Genomic DNA, 12711 nt, shown 5'->3' on the forward strand with positions numbered 1-12711 from the left:
ACCAGGGCTCGAACCCGTGTCCCCTGCATTGGCAGGCAGATTCTTAACCACTGCGCCACCAGGGAAGTCCCCAAGGGCTTTGTTTTTAATATCATCCTTTATTCAAGTGTCTAAGTCATCCTTTATTTCAAGTGTCTGGTCATGGAGTGCTGCTCTGTTCCAGCCTAGAGTAGGCAGCATATAGAGGGAGGTGGAGACAAAAGAAGGTGATGAGAAAGATGAATCTCTGTAGCCCAGGAGCATGTCATCTAGTCAGGGCTGTAAGATTCTTCATCAGTAAGAGAGGTAGGAAGAACCAGAGGTTGGCTGTCCAGAAGGAGAGCCAAAGAGTGAGTGTATTAGTTCAGGGCTCTCTGGAGAAACAGAACCAATTGGAGATATATCTATGTCTATATCTGTCTCTCTATAGCTCACAGTATGGTGTAATTAGACAACGCCTTGTCTGTCTCCCCATTGACCGCTGGCAGGATCGCATCTTCTACAGCACTTTACCTCCAGCGCCTAGCACGGGTCTCAGCAAATTATAGATGTAGCACAGACCCCCCGCTGCCCCTCTCCTCCCCCAAATCAGTTCTCCTCTTCTCTAGTAACAGAACCATTAACTTTCAGCTGAACCCATGTTTGCCAAGAATAAAGAAACAGATTTATCATAAGGGAATAGGTCATACAGTGATGGAGGCCGAGAAGTCCCAAAGCTGTAGTCGGTTAGCTGGAAACCCACTAGAGCCAATGGTATATGTAGTTCCAGTCCAAGTCCAAAGGCCTGAGAACCAGGGAAGCCAATGGTAAGTTCTAGTCTGAAAGCAACAGCCTTGAGACTCAAGAAGAGCTGATGTTTCAGTTTTAGTTCAAAGGCAGGAAAAGACTGATAGCTCAGACGTTTGGGCAGCAGGAGGTCCCTCTTATCTCAGCCTTCAGACCCAGGTCTTCAGTTAATTGGATGAGGCCCACCCACATGAGGGAGGGCAATCTGCTTACTCAGTCTACCAGTTCAAATGTTAATCTCATCCAGAAACACCCTTCCAGATACTGCAGAATAAAGTTTGACCTAATGTCAGGGCGCCCTGTGGCCCAGTCACATAAAATAACCATCACAGTGGGGTGCTCTGTTATAGGGGTATCATCCTTTCTTTTCTTCAACAAATAAATCCTAAGCATGTAATTTCAGCTACCGTAACCCAGTTCCAAAATAAGTTTCGTTCTCACACAGCAGCCCCTCCAAAAGCAGTCTGACACTCCACACTGTCTAGGCTCCAGGAACCTGTCTTATCACACCACCAACCCTAGGGTGTTGTCCTTGACTACATGACCCAAGATGACCTCACCCTGGTCAGTATTCACACAGGAAGAAGGGAGATGGAGAATTGCACCATGGGAACTTTATATTATATATATTATATATGTATAAAATCACTTCTCATATCCTGTTAGCTAGAACTTAGTCACATGGCCACACTTAACTGCAAGGGAGACTGGGAAATGTAGTTTTTATTCTTAGCAACTGTGGGTCCAGCTAAAAATGAATGGTTCTGTTACTAGAATCTTTGGGGAGAGGGGAGGGACGGCCAGGGCTCTGAGCTACACCTGTGCTTTGCCGAGACCCATGCTCGGCGTTGAAGATAGAGGGGTGTGTAAGATGCTGTCCTGCCAACGGTCAGTGGCGAGACAGACCGTGTTGTGTAATAAGTCCTACCACAGTGGTAAACACAGGCAGCCCAGCTAGAACAGGACTGTCAAAGATGGCTTCCCAGTGAGCTGCCGTAAATCATTTTAAAGGGCCCCAGCGGGTTGAGAGTCCGTTTGCGTAAACCCCAGTTTCAGCTGGACTTGTATTTTTCCCTTCTTTGGCAGTCAGAAGTCTGAATTCAGAAGTTGAGGTTCAGATCTTGGTACTTCATGTCAAATAAAGAGATCCAAAATATCCCAGGAAGCTTGAATTAAAAGCAAGTAGGATTCCTTCCCTTTTCTCTCTCTCTCCTTTCTGCCTCCCCCAACACCCCACATCTGTTCAGTCTAGGATTAGGGAGTTCTGCAGCCCTAGCAGGAACGCAGGCGTCCTTTCTGTGCATGTGAGGCTCCTGCCAGCTTTGCGCAAGATGCCCTTTCAAGGGTTTCAGGCTGGGGGCCCGGGGAGGAGAGAGCTCTTACGTAACGAGGTAAACAAACAGCAAGCGGGCGTCCCTCCGTCTCCCATTAGCCGGAGAGGCATTTTATTTCCACTAGAAATGGGAGCAGATGTGAAAGCAATTAGTGTTAGTGGGTTTACAGTGATGTCCCTGGAGCCAGCAAAATCCTGAGGCCAGGTGGCTGTACTTTCCTGGTTTCTTGTTCAGAGAACATTCGTGAGTTATTTCCACCCCTGCCCGTCCCACCTCGTGCCAAAAAGACCCAAAATATCACAGTTGGGAGAACATAATATTCCTTGAAGAGCAGAGGCGGAACGCCTGTTCTTTGGAGACAGAGAAGCTGCCTCAGAAGCTGGGGAGGGGAGGTCAGGAGTGGCTGGAAAGTCCTCGCCCCAGGACCCTTTGGGCCACCGCTGAGTGGGGGCCTGAGCTTGAAGCAGATTTAAATATTAGTAGTGGTGCTCTCTCAACCCCACCTACTCTTCTTTGCTTTTTCTTCAACCCTGTCCTATCCCACCCCCAGTATGCCTGGAGTAGGGAGGATGGAAGTAGAAACCACAGCAGAAAAGGAAGCCCTGAATATCTTCTCCTCCCACTGCTGCACTGGAATCACATGATCTCAGTTTCACTCCATCTCAAACTTCAACATGACCATTGTCACCACCGTGACCGCCAAAGCCCCAGAATCTGCCACTTAAATAGTTTGTAACGTCAATGCTCTTTTCCTGTAGACCCCCACCTCTTCCTCTAAGGTCTTACAGCGCATGGTTTGTCATTGGTTTTCTATATCTGCGCCGTCCAGTTCGCTGGCCAACCGTGGCTATGGAGCACTTGAAATGTAGCCGTTCCAAATTGAGATGTACTCTAAATGTAAAATACACACCAGATTTCTAGCACTTAGTTTGAAAGAAGAATATAAAATATGTTTTTTTTTTTACTTTTTTCATGTGACTATTAGAAAATTTAAAATTATGCAAGGGACTTGCATTTGTAGCTTGCGTGATACTTCTCTTGGGACAGTGTGGTCTATGTTACCTTTTAAAATATTTTAGGGGCTTCCCTGGTGGCGCAGTGGTTGAGAGTCCGCCTGCCGATGCAGGGGACGCGGGTTCGCGCCCCGGTCCGGGAGGATCCCACGTGCCGCGGAGCGGAAAAAAAAAAAAAAAAAAAAAAAAAGAAGAGGCTCTCCAAACATTTGTAAGAAGAAAGTTGGATAGCCAACAAAGATTTCACAGCCTTTGAGATAGAGGGTAGAAACAGTCATCTTCAGGTACCAGACTATGATGTAAACAAGTGAGATATGCCTGAGGTTATACAATAAGGAATGGATGGGCTTGTGGGTCACTGGAAGGAGGTGCCCCGTGTAAAGGCATCCAAATTCAAAACTTTAAAATGCTGGTTCCTCCATAAGCAATGTCTTCAGGTGGAATTTGACCCAGAGGACTCCAGCATGCTACTCTTGGGACCTTTGAAACAAACTGTTTTACACTACAGATCCCATGAAAATTACCCATTGTAGAGAATTCACACCAGGCCTTGTAAATTGGAATTTCTTTTTTTTAAATCTGGAAATGGCATTTTACATTTTGCACCCAAGTCCATACATAGGCTTCACTCTGTAGCTTACATGTTCTTTTACTAAGAACATGGCTAACAATGAACTCACATAGACTGAGTTCATGTTCTGGGAGATGCCAGTGTTGGCTCATATAGTTCTTGTAATAGCCTCATGAGGCTGATTGTATCTTCATTTTCGCTGCAACTAAGCGAAATTAAGCCGCCCACTTGGCCATAACAAGGAAGTGGCAGACTGAGGGTTCACGTCCATGGAGTTTGGATGCCACGCTTCGTAACCTACTAACACAAGGTCTCAAAGTTTTACTCCTATGTTTTCTTCTAAAAGTTTTATAATTTTAGCTTTTACACTTAGGGCTTTGATTCATTTTGAGTTAATTTTTGTATATGGCATGAAGTAAAGGTCCAACTTCATTCTTTTGCATATGGATATCCAGTTTCAGACATCACTTGTTGAAAAGACTATTCTTTCCCCATTGAATGGTCTTGGCACCATTGTTGAAAACCATTTAGCCATAAGTGTGAGGGTTTATTTCTGAGTTCTCAGTTCTAAATATTTCATTGATCTATTTGTCTATCCTCATGCCAGTACCACACCATCTTGATTACTGTAGCCTTAAGTTTGAAATCATGAGGTGTTCGTCTTCTAACTTTGTTTTCTTTCAAGATTGTTTTTGCTATTCTGGGTGCATTTCCATATGAATTTTAGGATCAGCTTATCAATTTGTAAAAAAACAAAAAGGGGGCGTGGGCAGCTGGAATTTTGATAGAAATTGTGTTGAATCTGTAGATCAACAGATTGGGTAGTATCACATCTTAACAATATTAGATCTTCTGATCCATGAACATAGGATATCTTTCCAATTATGTAAGTCTTCTCTAATTTCTTTCAGCAATTCTTTTGAGTTTTCAGAGTACAAGTTTTGCACTTCTTAAATATATTTCTAAGTATCGGGTTGGCCAAAAAGTCCGTTCAGGTTTTCCCATAAGTGCTTACGAAAAACCCAAATGACTTTCTGGCCAACCTAATATTTTATCCTTTTTGGTGCTGTTATTAATGGACTTGTTTTCCTAACTTAATTTTCATATCATTCATTTTTCTGCAAAACTTTAAATATTTAAATGCCATCCAGAATACTGATATGACATTCCATGTGTTGTAAATACCTAAGTTAGCATGTGTTAGCTCCCTTCCTTTCTCCCTTCCTTCCTCCCTCCCTCTCTTTCCAATTAGCCACCAGGCCACTATTGGACCCATAACAATTAACAAGAATTCCTTGCTCTCATTCACTACACAACCCAGATTCACATCTCTTTGATTGTCTCTAGAGTGTCTTCTCATGGTTGGCCTTCTCAAATCAGGATCCAGAGGAGCCCTCCCCTTAAACCTGGCAATGATATCTTTCAAGTCCCCTTCGTTTTCTAATGGCTCCATTTTTCTCTTGTTCGTGCATTGAGGATTTAAATTTATATAATTCAGGCACAGTGAGTCTCTGACCTCATACAAAGCTAACATCTACAGTCAGGTAATCCTCCTTAACTGGAATCAGAATCCTCCTGCTTCATTTCAGATAAAAAAACTTGAAACATAGAATTATTTCCTCTGGCAGTAGGTCCACTGGTCTACACAGTGTATGATGCTGTAGTTAACTCTCCAAGCACCTGCTGAGGAGAAATAATCTCTGCTGAAGATACTGGACACAACACCATTGTTTCCTATCCCCACCGCCCCATACTTGAGCAACAAAGACTAATTGTTCTAAGGAGTGACAAAGAAGGCTCTCACTCGTCTCAGTTTATTTAATAGGGTGGAGAACTAGATTCCCCCAGCCCTGCGGAAGAGTTTCTCACTCAGGGCCCCTTGTGTTCCCATTTTTCACCCCTGACCTCCAGTCATCAGATGTGGTTTTCTCTCTGTTCTTCCAAGATTCTTCCCTCTTCTCATAATTTAAAATGTTTATCTGGAAGCGAGACACAAGTCTGCAATTAGGGTCAAAGCCAGGCTTACAAGTGGAAAAACCCCTTAAGAGTTTTTACATGGCGTGTGCTTAAAAAAAAAAAAATCCCACTTTTGTGTTTTTTCCATTGGCAGCAATTCATTCTGACAAAGTGTGCTCTTTTAATCACTATATGCTTGCGGATTACTCTTAACTCATATTGCTCTTGCAGGGGAGGCATTAAAAACAATTCCCCTCCAGGGTGGCCAGGCACAAGCCCATCGGCCCAGAAGCCACCTTACAACTGGAATAGGGTCTTGTCTGTGTAGCTGCCAACCTTCAAGTTGCTGGACCTTGGGGAGGTGGGAAGGCGTCCTGGATGACGGGGAGATGCTCCGAAATCTCAGGGCAGAGGCTATTGACCAACTGATAAACACATGTTTTAATTTGTTTCCACCTCTAATTGGTTGTGTACCGGCTAAACCTTGGCCCCAGCATTGTGCATGTTTCTGCGTAATAGCCTGTGCTGTGTCCCTTCTAGAGCTTCCGCCTTCCATCAAATCTTTACTCTCTCCCCAATATATCAGAAGACCAGAGGTCTCTCCCTTTAAAAACAAAAATCAGCATTCTCATGGTTTCATAGATAATAATCCCTTTAGGGTGAAACTCAGCTTCTTAGTGATGACGTGATTTACTGTGGAGGATTTTAGGAGAAAGAGAAACAATGCATTGGCTCCTCAAAGGGGAACATGCCATCCAAGACATCAGACACCTCTCTCTCTCTCTCTCTCTCTCTCTCTCTCATGCATTGGCTCCTCAAAGGGGAACATGCCATCCAAGACATCAGACACCTCCCTCTCTCTCTCTCTCTCTCTATCTCTCTCTCTCTCTCTCTCTCTCTCTCTGTCCCTTTCTGTTTCTCTCTCTCTTTACTTCATGGAGGTATACTTTATGTACAATAAAATGCATTCGTTTTACGTGTATAGTTTGATGAGTTTTAATAAATGTACATACCTATGTAACACCACCCCAGTCTCAGGATGTAGAATAGTTCCATCATTCCAGAAAGTTTCCTGAGTTTACCTTGGGGTCCATACTCTACCCTCCCAGCCTCAGCCCGGTACCCACTGCTGTGCTTTCTGTCATGATAGCTTATTTTGCCTGTTGAACAAATCTCATAGAAATAGAGTCATAGAGTATGGGCCTTTTTCCATCTGGCTTCTTGCACTCAGTGTAGCATGTCTCAGATTTCTCCACATTGCTGCATGTCTCAGCACCTCATTTGTTTTTCTTGCTGAGTAGACTCCATTTTATGGATGTACCACAATTCCTTTATCCATTCAGCTGCTAATGAACATTTGGGTTGTTTCCAGTTTGGGGCTTTCATAAATAAAGCTGCTATGAACGTTCATGTTCGGGGTGTTTTTGTTTTTTTTTTTAAGCAGAGGTCTTCTTAGAAGCCCATATGATTTTAAATTTTTATTTATTTATGGCTGTGCTGGGTCTTCGTTTCCGTGCGAGGGCTTTCTCTAGTTGTGGCAAGTGGGGGCCACTCGCTATCACGGCCTCTTGTTGCGGAGCACAGGCTCCAGATGCGCAGGCTCAGTAACTGTGGCTCACGGGCCCAGTTGCTCCGCGGCATGTGGGATCCTCCCAGACCAGGGCTCGAACCCGTGTCCCCTGGTTGGCAGGCAGATTCTCAACCACTGCGCCACCAGGGAAGCCCCATGTTCAGGTTTTTTATGTTGACGAATGTTTTTATTTCTCTTCAGTATATTTCTAGGAATGGAGTTGCTGGGCTTTAGGGTCGATATATGTGTGTTTTTTAAAAATATATATTTTAAAAATTTATTTTATTTATATTTATTATTCTTGGCTGCACTGAGTCTTCGTTGCTGCGTGCGGGCTTTCTCCAGTTGCAGCGAGCGGGAGCCACTCTTCATTGCGGTGTGCAAGCTTCTCATTGTGGCTGCTTCTCCCATTGCAGAGCGCAGGCTCGGTAGTTGTGGCACGCGGGCTCAGTAGTTGTGGCACTCAGCCTTGGCAGCTGTGGCGCACGGGGTTAGTTGCTCCGCGCCATGTGGGATCCTCCTGGACCAGGGCTCGAACCCGTGTACCGTGCACTGGCAGGTGGATTCTTAACCACTGTGCCACCAGGGAAGCCCTCGATATATGTTTTACATTCTTAAAAATCTGCCTGTTTTCCAAAGTGCCTGTATAGCCCTTTTCTTTTAAATGCCCAACATCGTTATTAACTAGCTCGTGTTTTGTGCTAGAAGAAATAAAGAGAATGAGTAGAGTCGACTGGTGTCCATCGCATTTTTGTCAATAGAGAGGCTTTTTAAAAAGACCCTGAGCCCCTGAATGGCCCTCGATGGTTCCTGTTCTGGGGTGCTGCTCTGAACCCTGGCTGGCCTGAACCCTGGCTGGCAGGAAGGAGAGAAGGTGCCATTGATTGAGAAGCACAGGAGGGCTAAGTTTTATATATAAATAGATAGATAGATACGTGTGTGTGTATGTATATGTATATATGTGTATATATATATATACACATACACACACACATAACATTATATAATATATAATAGTATATAACTTATATTACATATACTGTATATTATATAATACATAATATTATATAACGTGTTATATATACTGTATATGATATACGGTGTTATATAACATCATATATGTTATATATACTATATATAATATGTATAATAAATATTATATCACATAATTTATCACAATACAGTAACTAACATGATACAGCTAGTGGCTAGCTGTGCCAGGAGTCAAACACAGCTATGAAGGCTCCAGTGTTGGCACTTTTCCCTAAGCCCAGATTCTCAGACTTTCTTCTGAGTTATTTGTTAAGAAAAGGGAGTACAGACTTAAGGAGACAGAGTATCTGGGGACATGGCCTATAGTCGGAAATTTCTTCTTCTAAAAATTAATGCAGAATTTGTATTTGGTTCCACATGTGTCTGTGTTTATTTTAATATAAAATATACTTAATATAAAAATGTTCACCCCTTGGGACTTCCCTGGTGGTGCAGTGGTTAGGAATCTGCCTGCCAATGCAGGGGATGCGGGTTCGAGCCCTGGTCCGGGAAGATCCCACATGCCGCGGAGCAACTAAGCCTGTGCGCCACAACTACTGAGCCTGCTCTCTAGAGCCCGTGAGCCACAACTACTGAGCCCGTGTGCCACAACTACTGAGCCGATGTGCCACAACTACTGAGCCTGTGCTCTAGAGCCTGCGAGCCACAACTACTGAGCCCGTGTGCCACAACTACTGAAGCCCACACACCTAGAGCCCATGCTCTGCAACAAGAGAAGCCACTGCAATGAGAAGCCCACGCACCACAAAGAAGAGTAGCTCCCGCTCTCCACAACTAGGGAAAGCCTGTGCACAGCAACAAAGACCCAACACAGCCAAAAATAAAATAAATAAATAAATTTTAAAAAGATGCCCTGTATATAAAAAAAAAAATGTTCACCCCCCCCCCGCCCCAATGGTCAAATCAAAACACTCCAGGGGGATGCACGTGGGCCGGTGTGTCCTGACACGCCCACTGCAGGACACCACAGTCTTCTCACGCCTGCTAGGGCTGAATTGCTATCTGGCCAAGTATATTTCCTGTTCCCCACCTGCTCTCCTGTTTTGCGTTGGCTTCTGACCTGGCGGATGGAGACAAACGTTTGCCCTGCCAGGTGCCCTCGGTCTCTCCCATGGTCCCTCTCTGGGTTTTATGATATGTTCTGTCTCCCATCCTTCTGGGTGTGGCAGGGGCTGCCCCCGAGATAAGGGAGGGCCTGGGAAGTGAGGAAGTGAAAGTAGGTGGTGACAGTGCAGAAGAATTTCTCACAGCAGGCTGGCTGTCCCCCAGTGGAGAGTGGAGGGACCTGAAGCCAGACGCCCCTTTTCCCTCTGAGGCCAGCTTCCGTGGGGCTCCACAGCCCCCAGTCACTGCTGGATTCTCCCCTGAGGAATTCTCCCCAGTCACTGCTGTGAGCTCGCGAAGTGACGGTCACGGGTGCCCTTGTCCTTCCCTGAGCACTTTCCTCACCAGGCCTCTCTGTGCTCGGAAGGTGGGTCTTCCAGTAGATCACTGCACACCTGTGATCACTGCCACTCCAGAACTTTTTCCCTCCTTCTGGGAGGTAAATATCCCTCCCTCTGACATGAAACATCTGGTGTGTGAGTTTCCTATGGCTGCTGTAATAAATGATGACAGTCCTAGTGGCTTAAAATAATACAGAGTTATTCTCAGAGGTGAGAAATGTGAATTCAAGGTGCTGGCAGGGCTGTGCTCCTTCTAGAAGCTTCAGGGGAGAATCCTTTTCCTTATGTTTTCCGGCTTCTAGAAGCTGCCTTGGCTGTGTTTCTTTTCTTTTTTTTTTTTTCCAATTTTTTTTCCAATTTTATTTATTTATTTATTTATTTATTTTTGGCTGTGTTGGGTCTTTGTTTCTGTGCGTGGGCTTTCGCTAGTTGCGGCGAGCGGGGGCCACTCTTCATCGCGGTGCGCGGGCCTCTCGCTGTCGCGGCCTCTCTTGTTGCGGAGCACAGGCTCCAGTCGCGCAGGCTCAGTAGTTGTGGCTCGCGGGCCTAGTTGCTCTGCGGCATGTGGGATCTTCCCAGACCAGGGCTCGAACCCGTGTCCCCTGCATTGGCAGGCAGATTCTCAACCACTGCGCCACCAGGGAAGCCCCTTGGCTGTGTTTCTTGATGATGATGTTCTCACATCACTCCAACCTCTTGCTTTTGTGACAGGTCCCCTACCACCCATTCTGATCTCTTTCTTCCTTCTGATAAGGACCCTGTGATTACATCAGGCCCACCTGGATAATCCAAGCTAATCTCCCACCTCTAGATCCTTAACTTCGTCATATCTGCCAAGTCCCTTTTGCCATCATGTAAGAGAACGTTCACAGATTCTGGGGATTGGGATGTTGACCTTCAACCTACCACCACAGGGGACATGGAATCTTTAGCATCCACTCTTGGGAAAGGCCACCTGTCCTGTAGGGGACAGCGCTGCTGGTACAGCTAGCAGACACTCAGCGTGGCACTCATGTTGAGAGGCGCGTTTGAAAGAGGGTGGCCACCCAGACCAGAGTTCCAATTCTGACCCTCTTGTTGTTGTACTGAAGTTGTGACCTCTGGCAGGTGAAATATACTACCTCTGAGGCTCCATTTCCTCATCTGTAAAATGCAGGCGGTAACCTAACTGTGCAGGAAAGATCAAAGATAAAGCATCTGGCACTGTGGCTGCAAAGAGTAGGTGCTCAATAAATGATACCTATAATTATGTGGAGAATTTCTAGTGAACTACCTAGAAGTGGGACTGATACAGTTCCCCAGCTTAGTTCGCATGTCGGGTCTGTGGTTGTGAAAAACATACTAAACACACAAATGCTCTTCCCCAGGCTCCCAAATTCTAAACCCTCTTCTGCAAGTTTGAAAAGGGCGGGCAATGGTGACCTCCTAGGATTACCTTCCTGCGTTCCCTCCGCCTGCCCTTCTCACCCCAGGCTCAGTGACGAGCACGTTTAGTCCCAGGATCAGATCTTTTTGGAATGAATGAACCCCAAGCTGGGCCTGGAATTGTGCCGGCCCCCCAGACCAGGGATAACACAAGCCAGAGTGGGCCCTCCCAGGGGAAGGCCCCCAGCTTCCCCTGCTCATGGCTGAGGACTCACTCGGGTGGGAGTGATGCTGGCTGGTATTTATGCCCGAGAAATTTCTTTTTAGTGGGGAGCAAAGACCAGGGAGCTCAGGAAGGCTATCGCAGTGACAGTGGCTTCTGGCCCCTTTATTGCTCATTTGTGAGTGAGGACTGACAGCTGGGCACTTTACATAAGTTATCTTTATTTGCTCCTCAGGATGTTACTGCCTGCATTTTGCTGATGAGGAAGCTAAACCCCTGAGAGGCTCACGCTCTTATCTGAGTTCGCACAGCAACTAAAGGGCAGGCCTGGCTTCTGCCCAACTTCTAAGGCGACCAGCCCGTGACACCGCAATCTCTGAATTTCTGGATAACTCATGAATCTCTTGTATTACAGGAAAGGAAAAACAAGATTCCCCTTTCAGAGACCAGCCATGATATGAGTTTTATCGAGTGATTTATAGGCTCGTTACCGTGTACCCAGTGCCTCTTGGTAGAGGGCCCTGTCCAAGGCCCAGCTGTCACACTGCTGGATGTGCCCATGACCCTCCCTCCTGAAGCTTAGGCCCCTACCTCCATCCAAAGGACATTGTAAGGGTTTTTTTTTTTTTTCCTTTTCAAGCAAAAATTATAATTTTATCTATTCATTTTAAAATTTGTAATGCACTCACTGGGTTTAAAATTCAAAGAGAACAAAAGCAGACATGCTGAAAAGCCCCCCTTCCATTTCTTGGAGCCACCCATTTCCTACCCAGAGGCACCCAGCGTTACTGGTTATCAGCGTTCCCTTCCAGAGATATTTTACATAAATACAAGCAAATATACATTTATTCTTTGCCTTCTATACAGATGGTAATATAGCAGGCACGTTTTTCTGCCCCTTGCCGTTTTTGTATAACTTTCCATATCATATATGAAGAGCTTTCTCATTTTTATGTGAAATACAGAATTTACATAGAATCATGAAAAAGATCATGTTTAATGATAAAGTAAATCTTTTAAAAACAGTTTATATACTTATTTATCAGTTAGCTAGCTAGCAAAATACCTATACATTATTCCTCTAAGAAACTGTCCAAGGAAAATAATGTACTATCTTGTAGAGTCTAAATTAATTGAATAAGTAATGATGCCTACACACACAAAAAAGTTGTTTTGAATCAATTTTTTAAAAAATTTTGAAACTCAAGCAGCACGAGTTGGCATTATTAGAAAGAAATGTTGGGCTTCCCTGGTGGCGCAGTGGTTGAGAGTCTGCCTGCCGATGCGGGGGACACGGGTTCGTGCCCCGGTCCGGGAAGATCCCACGTGCCGCGGAGCGGCTGGGCCCGTGAGCCATGGCCGCTGAGCCTGCGCTCCACAACGGGAGAGGCCACAACAGTGAGAGGCCCGCATACC

At 45.4% G+C, this 12711-nt stretch overlaps 1 protein-coding gene across 1 annotated transcript in view; it reads left to right on the forward strand.

Annotated features, from left to right (window-relative positions):
* The window catches only part of GFOD1 (Gfo/Idh/MocA-like oxidoreductase domain containing 1), an 80392-nt gene extending 67902 nt beyond the window's left edge, over nt 1-12490 (forward strand). The window contains exon 3 of the mRNA XM_055079492.1: nt 11531-12490. Coding sequence (XP_054935467.1) covers nt 11531-11555 — 25 coding nt within the window. The 3' untranslated portion in view covers nt 11556-12490. The remainder of the gene's footprint in view (nt 1-11530) is intronic.
* The last annotated feature ends 221 nt before the right edge of the window (nt 12491-12711 follow it).

The sequence above is a fragment of the Physeter macrocephalus genome, chromosome 18 (assembly GCF_002837175.3).
Source record: "Physeter macrocephalus isolate SW-GA chromosome 18, ASM283717v5, whole genome shotgun sequence".
Taxonomy (NCBI): Eukaryota; Metazoa; Chordata; class Mammalia; order Artiodactyla; family Physeteridae; genus Physeter; species Physeter macrocephalus.